Here is a 17396-nt window from a genome sequence, read left to right as displayed (position 1 = left end):
CAAAGCTAGTAAAAGTATATGAGGTATTTCTCCACTTTGAACTCAGGTCTTCCTGACTCAGGATCTAGCACTCTATTCTCCTACTTTTCTCTGAACCCCAAAGAACAGACCATATACCACAATGTTAGCTTAGTCACATATCACATTAAAAAAGACAAGCTCTACCTCCTTAAAGAGAAGTGACAGACCTCAAGATGCAAAATGAGACATACATTTCTGGCTGATTTCAGACATACATTTCAGCTGATGGGGGAATTTGTTTTGCTTGGCTACACATATTTGTTAAAAGGATTTTTTCTATCTTACTTTCTTTTTTTTAACCAAGAGGAATTGGGAAGAGGTAGGAGAAAAAAAAAACGCTTTTTAATTTTTTTTTTAAGTTCAGAAAAAACCCTCACAAAACAAAAATAAAGGTCAAGGTCTAAAGGGAGCTTTTTCTTCTTGACACTTGGAAATCCACCCAAAAGCAGAAATGGGTAATTTGACAAACTGCACTCCTGTACATTAAAGAAAACCAAATAGATTTTCATGGAATGAAAGTTTAGAAACAAGTGGTTAGAAATAAGCACTAGAGTGTACAAAGAACTAGAATGAGGCCGATAATCTCCCAGGCATACCCCAAGACCATTCTGGTAATGTATCTGCTATCAACTTTCTACAGAAACTATGGAAATTGCCTGAAAGGAACTACAAAGCTCATTGCAGGTATAAATCATAACAAATATAATTAAATTTCTTATATTTATATAATGTTGAGTAAATTAAGATTCACTCAACATTACATAAATTATCCCCTCCCCAGACTTAATAAGGGGATGAACACCCCCAAGGAAGCCTCAGAACATGGGGCCTAAACCCTTTCCCATTAAGAGTTCAGAGAACTGGGGGACAGCTAGGTGGCAAAGTGGATAAAGCACCAGCCCTGGATTCAGGAGGACCTGAGTTCAAATCTGGCCTCAGACACTTACTAGCTGTGTGACCCTGGGCAAGTCACTTAACCCCCATTGCCCTGCAAAAAAAAAAAGGGGGGGGGGGCGGAGAATTCAGGAGTTTGTAAATGTGGCCTCACCCTTGTGTACTTGTTGAAGTTCTGCAAGATCTCCCAACCCCAATCCTGGTATTTCTTGTCACCAGTAAACCGATACAGATAGAAGAGGCTCTCTATTGTCTCAGGTCGAAGCAGATTATGCCTATCTGAAGACTGAAGAGGAAAACAAAAATTATTAATTTAGGGAGAGTTGGAAGAAAAAGAAAAGTGAACCATTGTCTCCTTTGCCAGAGGTTTCTAGATCAAACCATCATCTATGGGGCAGCTAGGTGGCACAGTGGATAGAGCACTGGCCTTGGACTCAGGAGGACCTGAGTTTAAATCTGGCCTCAGACACTTGACACTTACTAGCTGTGTGACCCTGGGCAAGTCACTTAACCCCAATTGCCTCACTAAAAACAAATAAACAAACAAATAAACCATCATCTTACCTTGACCTCCACATCTTTATGGCCTTTCTGGGGATGAATGTTGAAGTACACAATCTCTGGGCTCAGGCCAGTCTCTATCTGATGATACATCTGGTAACAAGTCTCTATAAGAGCTTTGGCCAGTTCCATATGATCAGCTGTTAATCCACTATGAGCTCCAAGAGCCAAGGTACCAGGCAAAAAGCATACCAGGTGATCCTGAAAGTTGGAAGTTTTTAAAAACCATTGAAACCCTCAACAATGTTCAAGTGGCCATTTTGAGGACAGTCCACTAGCAGCATTCATTAGACATTCACAGGCCCAAGCACTAGTTTAGATACTAAAAATTACAATGAATGTGTTCCAAACATATAAATATATACATCGTTTCCTCTTGATTATACACATTTTGGTCTATCTCTGGCAAATCTTGTTTTCATTTTCTTGGTTAACATTACCACTTGCTCTCTTATTCTGCCTGTACAATCTAACAGGACCTAAAAGAGACCAACTTTTTAAACAAAACTACTTAAAAGTGGATACAGGGGCGGCTAGGTGGCACAGTGGATAAAGCACCGGCCCTGGATTCAGGAGTACCTGAGTTCAAATCCAGCCTCAGACACTTGACACTTACTAGCTGTGTGACCCTGGGCAAGTCACTTAACCCCCATTGCCCCGCAAAAAATAAAAAAATTTAAAATAAAAAAAATGTGGATACAGAGGGTACTTCTAATTGGGCCAGTATCTTGACATAAGTCTGAGATGAGAAATAAGGAGGATGGAGAAAGCTGGAGAATTACATTCTCCTAAATCAAATCTTTCTTTTTATTGCTACTTCATTAAGTCTTGTGGATTCCCTGATGGGGTATAGCCACATTCAAATTAAAGTAACAAAACACTTTCCAAAGCCAAACAGAAATAAAACTTGAACTGTCAAAGTCCATCTACTAATGTTAACAGCAGAGTTACAGGTGTCAGTAGCTTCCCCATCCTCCCAATAACCTATGCTGAAACATCAGCATTATCTCTGAGTCCTCCTTATAACTCATTTTCCAAATTTAGTTGCCAAGTCCCATTTCCACCACTTCTACCTTCTAAACATTTATGCCTTTCTTTCCACTCTTGCTGTCACCACTTACATCCATGCTGTCATTATTTCTGACTTTAATGAATGGAGCTGCCACACCTGCAAAATTACAATCACTCTTTCTACCTCAGTTCTTTCCTCTCTCTAATTGATCCTATGTATATCTTCCAGACTAATATTTCTCTTACACAGATTTAATTACTGATCTCATCTGATCTGAAAAAAAAGCAAAAAGGTCTCAGTAACTGCCTACTACCCATCAAATAAAGTCCAAACTTGTTAGCTTGCTTCTGAGGCCCTCCACAACTTGGCACTGTGTCTGGTATCGTGCACAGAAAACTGGATTTAGAGGACCTGGGCTTAAATCTCACCTCTGGCATTTACTATCAGTGTAATGTTGGGCAAGTTTCCTCATGTGTAAAATGAAGGGGTTGGAGTACGTAACCTTTGAGGTTCATTCCAGTTCTAAAGCCTTGATATCATGATCCTACCTTTGCAGACTTATTTCCCATCATTCCCCTTCATGTACCATTCACTTTTCAAACACTTCCCATATTTGCCAATCATCTCTATGACTACTCAGGCTGTTCCCCACATTTGTTGTTGCTGTTGTTGTCGTGTCTGACTCTTTCTGACCCATTTGGGGTTTTCTCGGCAAAGGTACCAGAGTAGTTTGCCATTCCCTTCTCCATACAGAGAACAACATCCCCAGCCCATTCCCCCCAATTTTTGCCTATTTTTAAAAATTCGATTTTAACCCATATCAAATGTGAACATTTTCCTATGCAGGAGAGAAGCCATAAACAGTTTGCTTTTCTCTTTAAGCATAAAATAAATTCAGCACATTAGTTCCAAAGCTACCTGTTCTTCCTCCTGACCTTCATTCTGTTCTATGCATTTTAAAAATGCTTCAATGACCTGCAATCCTTGTCATCCCCCTCCCCCAACCATTTGGATAATCCCAACATTGCTGCTGGGTTCTGTCCCCTTCCACTGTCCCCACCTCTCCTCAAATTGAAAGAAAACTAAAATCACTGTAGCAGCTATCCATAGTCAAGCAAAATAAATCCCCACATTGGCTATATCTGAAAACATCTCATTCTGTACCTTGAGTTCATCATTTCTGTCTGTTGGTATAATACTCATCCTTCAAGCCCCAGCTCAAACACTATCTCATCCATGATTCCCCTCCCCTGCACTGACAATGATGCTATTCTCCTGAGTTCCCACACCACTTTATATCTCTTTTGTACTTCTTTATATACTATTTTGTAACTGTCATTTGGAGTACATGCTCTAGGGCCTCTTCTAGAGTAGGGACTATGTCCTATTCACCTTCATGTCTTCCTTGGACTAAGAGGCCCAAGGATAGGATTATCCACAAAGATGGAGAAATTAGAAATTGCTCCAAGGTAAAATATTTAATGATTTAACAGACCCTGACAGAGCTTGTACTCCCCGCTAAGGAGAGGAGAAAAGGCAGGGGAGGCTGTCTAAAGAACAAGTGAGGTACAGAGACAAGATAGTAAGAGTAGTACTGGATGTAAATGAATGAAAAAGCACAGAAACCTGGGAAACTTGTAAGTGAAGTGAGCAGAACCAGGAGAACATGTTATGCAGAAATATCATTATAAAGGAAAAGCAACTTTGAAAAATTTGTGAATCTCATCAATGCCCAACCACAATTCCAGGGGACTGATGATGAACCTCTTGACACAGAGGTGATGGTCTCAAGATGCAGAGTAAGATATACATTTTCAGACAGACAACGTGGGAACTTGTTTTGCACGACTAAACATTTGTTATAAGGGCTTTGTGTTATCTCCTTTTCCCCCCTCCAACAGATGGGGTGGAGGAGGAGCTGAGGATATAGATAGATCAGAGGGAAAAAAAGATAGAAGGTCATGGAGACTTTTTTTTTAAATTTAGAGAAGAAAAGGAAGGCAGAAAGAAATAAGACAAGCAGAACAGCTTTGAAAACTACAGGTTGAGTTTATTATATATTTTAAAAGAAAAGCAAGCTATACAAAAATAGAGATGTGTACAAACTGTAGTTTCATGTACAATTAATCTTCTTTCTTCTGCAATGTATATGGAATGTTCATTTTATTTGGCGGTTGTGAAATTCAGCAAGTAAAGTTTTTTAAAATAAAAAATATTAAATACTTACTATATGCCAAGTGCTGTTCTAAGTGCAAGAGATACAAATACAAAAGGTGAGAGGAACTTGCAATTCTACTAGAGGAAGACAACACAGGAAGAAGTGAATTTTGGTCTCATAAAGCCATCCAAGGTGAGAGGTAGGGAGAGATGGGCTGAAGGGGGAAGAATGGGGAGAGGATGCAGATGACAAGATGGCTGAGGTAGATAGCTAGTTGGAAGGAAAGCATGAGCAGCTAGATCTAAAACTAGGTGAATTTGCACTCACACACACTTGGCCCTAGTATGGACATTCCAAAGCTGAATGGATTAATCATGCCTCCTCTGAGCAGGGAGAGAGGACAGAGGCCTGACTCTGGATCAGCAAGTCTCTAAGAGTAGCTCTTCAGAAGTGCAGCAGCAACAACCTGGCTGAAAAAAACTAGAAAACTAACTCTGGGCCTGTTTCCCCCTCAATAAAATAAAGGAATCGGACACGGTGGTCTCTTAAGGACCCTCCCAATTCCAGTCTTATGAGTCTAGGAGAGCTGGGCCATCTCCACCTTAGTTCTGCCTCCATTTCAATAAAAAATGAATAAACCTCCTTTAAGAAGTTACTGCCTCTCTCTGAAGCTTCAGCTTCTTCCTCTGTAAAAATGAAGGAACTCGACTGATGATTCCCCAGGTCCCTTCTAGCTCCAAACTGCCAGCCTGAGGGGGCTTCCAAATCTCCTTTCGGCCTCCCTCCCTCCCCAAAACATCTCTTTTCAGTTTGGCAGGAGGATTACCACTCTACTGGCCCCACCTGCTAGTAATGGGGGGGGGGGGGGGTTGAGAGAGAAAGACTGCTTCCTCTTTATAGTGGGAATGGTGAGGCCACCACCCTTCTTCTCTGTTGGCCTCCTCTTGTCTAGGAGCCTGCTGTTCATCCTAGGCATAATTTGGGATCCTGGCCCCAAATTCCTAGTTAGAGCCCTGAACACATCTTGCACATAGCAGGCCCTTAATAATAGTTGAATTGCTGAGCAGATTGCATGATTTTATTTGCAACCTTAAGATATCCAGGAGAAACAGAAATAAGATTTTTGGGGAAAAGATAAACAAGCTGTATTATTTATTCAGGGATGGGGAATGCACCACTTTCTGAGGCAGCCAATTCCACTTTTGAACAGCACTAACTTTTCCTTTGGGATTCAGTTCCCTTATCTATAAAATGAGGAGGTTGAACTAGATAACCACCAATGTCCAATCCAGATCTGAATCTATGATCCTGTGATTCCAACATCCAGCAGAAATCTGTCTCTTTGTGGTCTCCATCACTATTTTTAGTCCTCAAACTGAGCAGGGTAAGTCTGCCCTCTTCTGTACAATGGCATGTGAGTTACTCAAACTTCCCCCATACTTCTTATTCAGGACAAACACCCCCAATTTCTTCAACCCATTTGTGTACTTCTTCTGCATGGCCTCCAGGCTCCCTTATCAGTCTTGTAGGCTTTTTTTTTTTTTCCAGATTTTTTCAGATATGTCAATGTTCATTTTAAAACAACAGTGAGAATCAAACATCATACTACAAATGACTAGGGACAAACTAACACCTCTTGTTCTGGCCATTATTGCTTCTATCAATACAACTAGGCTACATTCATAGGTTTGTTCTGAACAATAGTTTTTTTGTTGTCATAGTCATTGATCTATTTTTGGAGGTGAATGGCAAATAGCGGAATCTCAAAAATCACAACTTTCTTGTCAGCTTTACTGCACACTACCCTTCGGGATATAACAGGGAAGATAAAACCCTATTTCCCCATTGACAACACTGGCTAAATTAGCCACATTTCAAAATCAAGGCTGAAGAGCATATCCAAACCCAGCCAAGAGGATAACACTGGGGCTGGAGGAAGAGAATTGGCTGTAAGAGCCATGATATTAGCATACTAAGTTAGAATTACTTTCTAGCTGAATACCCAAACATAGACAACTTAAATTCTACCAAAGCCTCTATCCTTTCTTTTCTTTCTTTCTTTTTTTTTTTTGGTGAGACAATTGGGGTTAAGTGACTTGCCCAGGGTCACACAGCTAGTAAGTGTTAAGTCTCTATCCTTTCATAATGGGATACTTAAGAAAAAAAAGGGTAAGTAACTTTTTAACAGAAAAAAAATCTCAAAGCAATGAATGGTATAAAGAGTCTTGGACACTCCATTAACTCCTTGCTAACAAGCTCAACTTGACATATCATGACACTGGATAAATGCCAGCCACTCTTTACTGAAACTAATTTTGAAGTTTTTCTGCTGGCCATAAGTCAGTGGGAGTCTATAGATTTTTACTGGAGAGAAGTGGGAAAACCTGTCTAAAAGGAGAGAAATGTCTTGTGGTCTACCTGCAGCCAAGTTGTTTGGTACAGAAAACTATGACTCAGAAGATCTATTTCTTTGAATAAGAACACATCCCGCCATAATGACTAACACTGCAGCATTAGAACTTTGTGAAACATCTACTTGAAGGTCTGTCTGGGTTAGCATCAAGGTCTTCTCTCCCTCCTGATTTCAGTGGGTCAGAGCCAGGCATTTTCACATTCTTTTCATGATAGTTAAGAACTCATCTTGGGCATTTAATCTTATACGATTTTGTTCAGCTGGCCTCAATAAAGTTCCCTACTCTTGGAAAATGTCACCACATCCATAAAGCAACAAAGGGTACACAGAAACTCACCATCTTGGCCCTGAAGCGGCCATGAGAAAGTTCACCCACAAAAGTCAGCTTGCTGGGCTCAGATTTCCGAAGTAGATGTCTTTTGACCCCTTCTATGGCATTAATATACTCTTCCAGCAATCTGTTAATTAAAACAATTTCCCAATTTTATACACATAGACATCTGCATTCCTATGATCCATGTCTGAGCTTCATCTAAGGACAAGGATTGGAGGGGGAGACAGGGTGAAAGAAAACAAGACCTGTGATTACACTTGTACAGAATGCTTGCTCCTAAGTAATGTCCCACTACCAAAGCAGATCAGCACATGCTCTGCATCTCTAATCTTATCAAGCTGATTTGGTCATTAAGAAGTTAAGTAACTTACCCAGGGTCACGAAGCTAGCATGTGTCAGAGGCCAGTTTTCTATCTACAATGCTGCACTGCCTTTTCAAGGACACAATAAATCTGTCTGGTCTTCCCTATAAATGATTTTCTAGCATGTAGGAATGCAGAACTTTTTTTTGGTTTTGGGTTTTTTTGCAGGGCAATGGGGGTTAAGTGACTTGCCCAGGGTCACACAGCTAGTAAGTGTCAAGTGTCTGAGGCCGGATTTGAACTCAGGTACTCCTGAATCCAGGGCTGGTGCTCTATCCACTGCGCCACCTAGCTGCCCCGGAATGCAGAACTTTTGAAGGTGACTCAGAAGGGTTGGTGGATGATATGCCTTCACTTACATACAAATGCAGCCGAGTGTTGATATTAAAAAGCCCTCAAAGACCTGGGATCCAATTTCATCTTAAGCTAGCTACTGTATCCGCATGGATAGGTTATTTCACTACCCTGAACCTGAAGCAACTCTTTTAACATTTTAAGTTGTGATCTGCATTAGGAAAGAGAGTTTCTGAACCAAGGAATCACAAGGACTAATATAATATAATAAACAGATTCCTACAGTGCTTTGCCAAGTGCATTTTCCAGCAGTACCGTGTATATCACTCTCATTTTATGGATGAGGAAACAGAGGCCCAGGGAAGTTATTTGCCCAAGGTTATATGACCAGTAGGTTAAGTGCTAGAACTGGGACTTCCAATTATTCTAAGACCAAGGCCAGTGTTTTTATTTATAACAATAAGATTTCAAATTAGACTTTGACAGTAGATAGAGCAGCAGCCCTGGAGTCAGGAGTACCTGAGTTCAAATCTGGCCTCAGACACTTAACACTTACTAGCTGTGTGACCCTGGGCAAGTCACTTAACCCCCAATTGCCTCACCAAAAAAAAAAAAAAAATAGACTTTGACAAATCCTAGTACAACTTTTTCTTTTGTCCATAAAGATACATGTTTTCTCTTCTTTCTTACCTTAAAAAGATTATATAAAATCCCACAGTTCTCTCAGTAAAGTCAAATTCACTTGAGGCTTTAGCTTACAGACCTTATAACAATGAAAATGTCTCCCACAATATCTTAAATATTTCTTAATACAACAAAGTTAACAATATTCTATTAATCCCAAGTGAAACAGAGATGGCAACATAAAGTTTGATTTAAACTTCAAAGAAAATTACAGTAGAGAGGATCAACAAAGTTTTTATGGCAAAGGTGATCTAGATTTCACTTTTCCCCCATGAGTTAAACTAGTTTGTTTTTTTTTAAATCAACATTTAAACTGTTCAATATAAACTTGTCGTTTTTAGGATAGGAAAAAAGTTTTTTTAAAAGATAGGAAAAATTTTTTTTTTTCAATTACATGTAAAAACAATTTTAACAATCATTTTTAACTATCTTCCAAATTCCAAACTAGTTCCAAATTCTCTCCCACCCTCCCTCCTTAAGATAAAGGTTATAAATGTGCAGCCATACAAAACATATTTCTGTATTAGTCATGTTATGAAAGAAAACACAGACCTAAAAAACTCCCCAAAACGAGAAAAATAAAGTAAAAAACAAAGCAGTATGTTTCAATCTGTATTTATATTTCATCAGATTTTTCTCTGAATGTGAATAGTATTTTTCTTCCTAAGTCCTTCAAAATTGTCTTGGATCTTTGTATTGTTGAGAATAGTTAAGTCATTCACAATTGATCATTGTACAATATTGCTGTTACTGTATACAGTGTTCTCCTGGTTCTGCTCACTCCACTTCACTTTGCATCAGTTCATGTAAGTCTTCCCATTTCTGAGAGAATCCTGCTCATCATTTTTATAGCACAATAGTATTCTATCATAATCATATGCCACAACTTGTTCAGTCATTTCCCAATTCTTTGTCATCACTAAAAGAGCTGTTATAATTATTTTGTACATATAGATCCTTTTCCTCTTTGTTTTTTTATCTCTTTGGCATACAGACCTCGTAGTGGTATTGCTGAATTAAAGGCTATACAGTTTTATAGTCCTTTAGGCATAGTTCTAAATTGCTTTCCAAAATGGCTGGATCAATTCTCAACTCCCTACCAACACAGCATTAGTGTCCCAATTTTCCCACATCTCTTCCAACATGTCATTTTCCTTTTCTGTCATATTATAAGCTTGTCTTCTTAAGAGTCTGAAAAGTCCTACTGTTAAGACTATTGGTGTTTCAATGACCTACTATAAGTCTAGAGGACTCCCAGTAAAAAATACTATTTTGGGGGGCAGCTAGGTGGCAGAGTGGATAGAGCACTGGCCCTGGATTCAGGAGAACCTGAGTTCAAATCCAGCCTCAGATACTTGACACTTACTAGCCATGTGACCCTGGGCAAGTCACTTAACCCCAATTGCCTCACCAAAAAAACCCCAACAAACTATTTGCCACCTGATAGAGGCACGATGTACTCAAGAGTCCAGATTAAGACAAAAATTTTTGGATATGGCCAATGCAGAAAATTGTTTTGTTTGATTACACATATTTGTAACAAGGGCAGGAGGTTGTTGGTATTTTCTTTTACAACATGGGGAAAAGAGGAAGTGAAAGGGAGAGAATGCAGACCTAAAATTAAAATAAAACAACTTTAAATAATGATGGGTGAAGAAATGAAAAACCTTTTTTTTTTGTATTTTCAAGGCCTGCATTTCCAACTGAAAAACAGCCCAGCAAAGTAGACGCCTGGTTTTGAACTCAGAACAACCTCAGTTCAAATACTACCTTCTCATTATGTGACCATGGTTAAATCGTTTAAGTTCTTAGTGTCCTAGACAACTCTCTAAGACTAAGTTACAATGGAGCTATTAATACAAATCAGCAGAAGGAGTTTTCTACATGGTTACTTCCCCTAAACTGATGACATAACAAATCTAGACCTGTCTACAACTACCTACAGGACATCTCCGCCTGGACATCCTATCATCATTTCAAATCTAACATTTCCAAAACCAAGCTTATCATCTCCTTAAAAAACAAATTCTAGTCTAATGTCATTATTCCTGTCAGTCATGTTTAAAAGCTTTGTGTTATCTATTATACAAACAGAACTGACAGAACTTGGTAAATGACTGGATATAAAAGGGGAAATCAATTAGTCACCAACTCCAATTCTACTTACACAACATCTCTTTGATCCATTCCCACTGTCTTATTCCCATTATCACTACCTTCCTAAGACCCTTGTTAACAGTTACCTGGATAACAGCCTCCTTCTGGATCTTCCTATCAACTGTCTCTGCCCACTGATCCCTTTATACTGCTACTAGACTAATCCTTACCCAAGATATTCAGTCATATCATTTTTCTGTTAAAACTCTTCCTTGGGGCAGCTAGGTGGCACAGTGGATAGATAAAGCACCGGCCCTGGAGTCAGAAGTACCTGAGTTCAAATCCGGCCTCAGACACTTAATACTCACTAGCTGTGTGACCCTGGGCAAGTCACTTAACCCCAATTGCCTCACTAAAATTTAAGGAAAAAAAACAACAACTCTTCACTGGCATACTACTGTCTGAGTAAATTTATAATTTTTTAGCTTAAAATTCCTGTGGCCTGAGGCAGCTAGGTAGTGCAAGTGGATAAAGCACCGGCCCTGAATTCAAATCCAGCCTCAGACACTTAGCACTTACTAGCTGTGTGACCCTGGGCAAGTCACTTAACCCCAATTGCCTCACCAAATAAATAAATAAATAAATGAGAATTCCTGTGGGCCTCCATATAGTGGCAGCATGTCTCTCCTGCCTTATAACTCCCCTCTACGTATTATGACACTCCAAACAAGCTGTACTATTTATTATCTCCTGAATAGACACTGTGCTTCCCCACTGTTGCCTTTGCTCATAAGTAGTACCCCTGTGCCTAGATCTTACCCTAACCCCACATCTCCACCTGTAGACTTCTTATCCATCCTGTAAAACCCAACTCAAATGTTAATCTTCTCCAAAAAGTCTTGGATGGTTCTCCTATTTAGTAATTAACTTTCCCATTCAGAACTCGCTTTGCTTGTTTATTCTTAATGCAATTATGTTATTACTTTGTATTATACTTGCATGACACAGAACCATAGTAGGAAATGAAAACCATGTGGTGCAGAAACCATGTCTTATCCAGAATTCATCTTTTCCAGTGCCTACCCACTGTTCTGCATACAGTAGGCACTTACAAAATGTTTGGTTAATTATATCTTAGAATGCCAGTAGAGGGCTATGGCACAAATTGAATTCACAAAGACCTTATTTCAAAAGTAGAGAAAATAGAACTCACTCATTTTCTTTCTTTCCTCCCTGGATCCACTGCTTCAGCAAATATTCATAGTAGCTGTCAGCTCGGGCACCTAGAGTATAGACTCCCAGGTGAGTAAAGAGGCCACTGTTGGTATTGATAAACATGGGAACCAAGCCATCATTCTTCCCTGATAGGGAATGAACATGTTTCATCACTTTTTCCACAGCTGTCTGTAGCATTCAACAGAGGAAACAGGGAAAAGAGAACAAATATGTGAATGTCATGGCTCTAGAGCTAAGCAAGAGGTCAAAGTGAGCTAGATGAATCTCTGAACATCCAGTCTGCCTCACTCAACTTTATTTCCTAATTAAGGTTGGCAGAATAGGTCATCATGAAAAAAGCCAAATGTTGCCTGGCAGCCTTCATTTCCCATAACCAAACAGCACCTGGCTGGAATTTAACAAAGGCTTAACTCAGAATATAAACCTCTAAATGAGGTTTATAAAAGCAATTCAGACACTGGTACACAATATTAAAGTAATTTAGGGACCAACAAGTTGCTGGCAGGTTTTCTCTGATACGGTAGAGAAGAGCTTAATTTACCTTCCTAACAATTCTCAAGTCCCTAGTCAATTTTTATTCCACCTAATGACTACATAGCCTTTTATTCTATAATATGCCTGCCACTGACCAATGGCTCATATGAAATGATTAATAAATCTTTGTTGAATTCTGGGTGAATTTTATTGACTCATATAGCTTCCTGGAAGGCAAAGGAAAAACAAATCTGTTTTCAAGCTTCATTATGACCTTTAAAAGCATCAATTATGGGGGATGAACTAGATTATCTCTAAAGGTCAGTCTAGTTCTAAGCTTCCTTGAATCCATGCACCTATGAAATAGCTTCTAAATTACATATTCAAAGTAGTAGTAGCTCACCCAGAATAGATACATGAACTGTCAACCCAAACTGGAGTCTGTAAAGGGTTGAACAATCCCACAAGTTCAGATTTTGAAACCTAAAAGCTGTTTTGTTTTTAAAATAGCAGAGAATTCAACTGGGAACCACAATAAGGAACTGACACAAAGGAATAAAGGCAATTATTTGCCTCTTTTAATAAATCTATGGGATTTAAAGAATGTGAAAGAGAAATGACTTCCATCTTTCCACCTAAGGGAGAAACCCACCCCAACCACGATTTTCCTTCATGAAGACCTGTTAGAACCAAGTCAATGAAAAGCAAGCCCAAAAAACTTAGCCAGATGACTAATTTATGATGGTGTCTGCTAAGTTAGTTTTATACTCTTTATTTGGGACTACAAACAGACTTCTAAGCTATTAACATTTATTTTTGTACAACTATTGTAGCACACTATAAAATCAAACCTCTTGCAATAATTAGCAAAGGATAAAGGTAAAGAGAGGGGACCATAAGTAGTTTAAGTCCTCCCTTATTATAAAAGTTTCCCTTTTCCTGAGAGGGAAATATCTAATTAACTATTTGGTTTATACCTGGAATCTCATATCTCCAGTGAGCCGAGAAAGCTCTCTAAACTCCAGCTGGATACTTGTAACCTCTGCCACAGTGCTATCAGAGGTCCATCGAGGAGGATGGGCAACACCACTGCCAATGTTTACATCAGAGTATGGGATCCTGGAGGGGGTGTTGAATGCTGGCATTAGCCGATTTCCAATATCTTTCTAATAAAAAAAAGGAGAAGATTCAACAAAACATATAAAAGTCCTTGAGATTACTTTTTTTCAGGTAAGGGCTGCTTGGTGAGATACTAAGCTGCAACCATAGAAATGCCTAAGGAAACAGCTTCAGGGGAAAGAACACTAGAAAAAGGCTCAAAAGACCAAAGTTCTGTCTTTGTCCTGTCACTAACAGGCTGTGACCTTGGCTGGGCAAGTCACCTGACCTCTTTGAGACTCAATTTTCTCTTATGTAAATGAAGGATAATTCCTATCTCACAGGACCATGAAAAAGGCTTAAATAAGATAAAGTACCAAACTAGAAGGCACTATACAAATGTGAGGAACTGTTATTTGCATGTACCCAACCAACTCAATATAAACTCAAATACAACTTGTAATTATCACTGAATTACATTTCTTTAAAAATTATAAGTGGGGGCAACTAGGTGACGCAGTGGATAAAGCACCAGTCCTGGATTCAGGAGGACCTGAGTTCAAATCTGACCTCAGACACTTGACACTTACTAGCTGTGTGACCCTGGGCAAGTCACTTAACCCTCATTCCCTCACCCCACCCCCCAAATTATAAGTGGAAGAAGCACCAATTGCCAACCTCATATTACAGACAACGATCTGATTAAGCTGCTAGATGACTCTAAAAGAGTACATTTTAATAAAATTAGCCCCTCCCTTAGCCTAAACATGGCAGTAACAAAAATCACAAAAAAGAAATTCTAGAGTTCTAGAAAATATCAATTCAGTGACTTTAAGGGGGAAAGAAAAGCACCTTGAATTGGGAAACTCAGATAGATCACTTACTGCCTTCTCCAGAAAAAGACTATCTCCAGATAAATGGTAGGTACTCAGAAGTCCACCCAAGATTCGGATAGTACTCTCAAATAGATTTACATCCACATTTTTTCCAAAATTCAATTCCGTCTTCACCCATGCCTTGGCTTCTTCAAATTCTATGTTGCAAAACAAAAAAGGCCAAAGGGACCGAATTGATAAGTATATTACTTGCATATATTTTAGATCCCCTCTAGCTCTAAATCTATGATTCTATGGTCATGTTTGAAAATCTAACCATATCACCTAAAAAATTATTTCCATCTAGCAAATGAGTTTTCCATGTCAAGCCTAAACCTGGGATTAAAGGGAATACCTAAGCAGGACTCCAAATAAGAATAGTTAAAGACACTAGTTTCTCAGTGGCAAGGGGGAAGGGGAAGTGAAAAGGAATAAGCATTTATGTAGTGCTTATGTAAAGCTGGGCACTGTCCTAAGCACTTTGCAAATATTTCTCATTTGAGATGGCCAAGATATAGCCAAACCACAGCAAATCCTCTAAGTTAAAAACAAAAACACACGACAGTTTTAAAGTATCTAGAGCACATCCTTTGGGTGGGGGGGTGGGATGGGGAGAAGGGGCAGAATTTTAAAGATATATTGCCCATAATCTAAGTAGGACCATAAAGTTTAAAATTTAGATGGAGAAGAAATACACTGGAAACAGGACATGTATACGGTAGACCAGATCTGTACTAAGATTAGATATAATAATCTTTCACAAACTGACAGCTCTCCTTATGACTAAAGAAGACACAGACTTTAGATTTGACAAACAAATGGTACCAGCAACTTATTTTAAAGCTGTCCAAACTTAAAGGCAGCTGAACTCAGATTAAATTCAATAATTAAAAAAAAAATCAATAATCAATCTTGGTCCTAAAGTATAGCTGATAAAACACAATAATTGCCTTAACTTAGTAGAGGTCAGATAAAATGTCAGATATGGGCACCTAGAATATTGGTCAATTTGTTCAGGTATTTTTCTTTGTTGGGGGAGGATTCATTTAGGGGTAAGAGGAATATAGTTAAAGGGCTTCAATCTAAGAAATGTGTAAACAAAAGGCACCATATAAGACTTGAAAAACTACAATTAAATTAAGCTGTACAGTAGAGGGAGCTCTACTTCAGCTGCCCAGACTTCTTTTTTACAACCTAGAGCAGCGGATACAAGCAGAAAGTGATAGAGGCTAATATGAAGAGAAACATAAATTTTATATATGATAGATATGTAAATACATATGTGTGTGAACTGTGATTGTTATAAACCATTAAAACAAAAAAGTACTTTTATGCCTGTGCAAATGTTAAAGTACCTATGGAAATCTCTGCTTTAAATACATATATATATATATATATATATATATATGTGTATATATATATATATATATATATATATATATGAAAACAATAGCCTCATTTGAGAGCACCTTCCCACCACTTACCTACTTATGTATCTAAAGAGATTCAGGAGCATTATTTCATGAGTGTTTTGAAAGAACACAAATGGAAATAAGCAATTTTGATAGACATACAGAATAAATAATTAGGAGTACTATAGATCAGTTTTGGATTTTTTTTAATGTACGGAATACAGCAATGTGGATAAACTATAGCGATGTATACTATGTCTATACTGTACAAGCTAATAAGATAGTATAGTTTCACACAGTTGGACAAAACCTTAAAATGTTCTACCATCAGGAAACATTTTCTCCAAGAGAAAACAGTTTATATTATTTATTATTATTATATTATTGTTGTTGTGTTAAGAATTTACTAATACAAATAACACATTTTCTTAAAAGATTAGAAAGTACTTTCCTCACAAAATTCCCATGAGACAGAGAGTGCAAGTATCATCCCCATTTACAGATGAAAAAATTGAGATCCAGGAGGTAGACTTGCCCAGCCACAGCTATTAAGTGTTGGAGGTAGAACATGAAACAGGTCTCTACTGACTTTAAGTCTAGCACTTTTTCCATTACTCTATACTGTCTCTCTTTAAAAAGGTTTCCAGAAAGAAAATCCTGTAATTCCAAGTATAGACACTAATAAAACATGGGCATTTATTTAATGGTCAACAGATATTTAACCACTATTGCCAACAGGCGAAAGAAACACCCAAATATCTGTACCTGTGCCACCAAAAATGCTTTTTCAAGCTTTCATTATGTTTCACTTGGACTATGGCAATAAGAGTTGTCTCCAACATCCCAAAACAATGAAGGGAGCAGCACATAGGACTCGTGATTTTGATAGCCAGACAAGAATATGCAGGAAGGGATACTGAATACTACCCCTAAAATGTTTTTAAGTTACACATACCAAAGCTTCTTTTTTTTTTTTCAAAGCTTGTTAATCTATGGGTTGAGACCCCATATGGGGTCATAAAACTGAATGTGGGGGTTGTGAAAATGTTGGCAACAGTAAAAAGTTATGTATAGCTTTTTATATATCTACATACCCTGGGTAAATTTCTCGGGTAAAAAGGGGTTGCAAGTGGAAAAAGTTTAAGAAGCCCTGATGCAGACAACCTTCGAGAACAGCATGGCATCATATAACCAGAAGACTTTAACAGATAATCTAGTCTAACCCCTGCCATTCCATTCTACACATCATTCCCAATATGGGTCTTCTGCTCATGTTTGCTCAAAAACTTGTAATAGCTCGCCACTCCTTATGATATGAAGCCTATACTCCTTAGTCTGACATTCAAGGCACTCCACAAACTGGCTCCAATTTATCCCTCATCTCCTCTTCCTCCTTTATGTATTCTATAATCTAGCTAAAACGGATTATGGATCATCCCCCATATACACTTTTCCACCTCTGTCCCTTTTA

The 17396-nt window shown here is 38.5% G+C and overlaps 1 protein-coding gene across 1 annotated transcript in view; it reads right to left on the bottom strand.

Moving 5' to 3' along the window:
* The window catches only part of MAN1B1 (mannosidase alpha class 1B member 1), a 36814-nt gene that overhangs the window by 3949 nt on the left and 15469 nt on the right, over positions 1-17396 (bottom strand). Inside the window, exons 7-12 of the mRNA XM_043983534.1 lie at positions 14523-14671; positions 13518-13706; positions 12044-12234; positions 7397-7517; positions 1480-1677; positions 1070-1201 (exon numbers count right to left, since the gene is read on the bottom strand). Of these exons, the coding sequence (XP_043839469.1) occupies positions 1070-1201; positions 1480-1677; positions 7397-7517; positions 12044-12234; positions 13518-13706; positions 14523-14671 (980 nt within the window). The remainder of the gene's footprint in view (positions 1-1069; positions 1202-1479; positions 1678-7396; positions 7518-12043; positions 12235-13517; positions 13707-14522; positions 14672-17396) is intronic.

The sequence above is a fragment of the Dromiciops gliroides genome, chromosome 2 (genome assembly GCF_019393635.1).
Source record: "Dromiciops gliroides isolate mDroGli1 chromosome 2, mDroGli1.pri, whole genome shotgun sequence".
Lineage (NCBI taxonomy): Eukaryota > Metazoa > Chordata > Mammalia > Microbiotheria > Microbiotheriidae > Dromiciops > Dromiciops gliroides.
The sequence above is the reverse complement of the archived record's forward strand: the minus strand, read 5'-3'. Positions and strand labels throughout refer to the sequence as shown.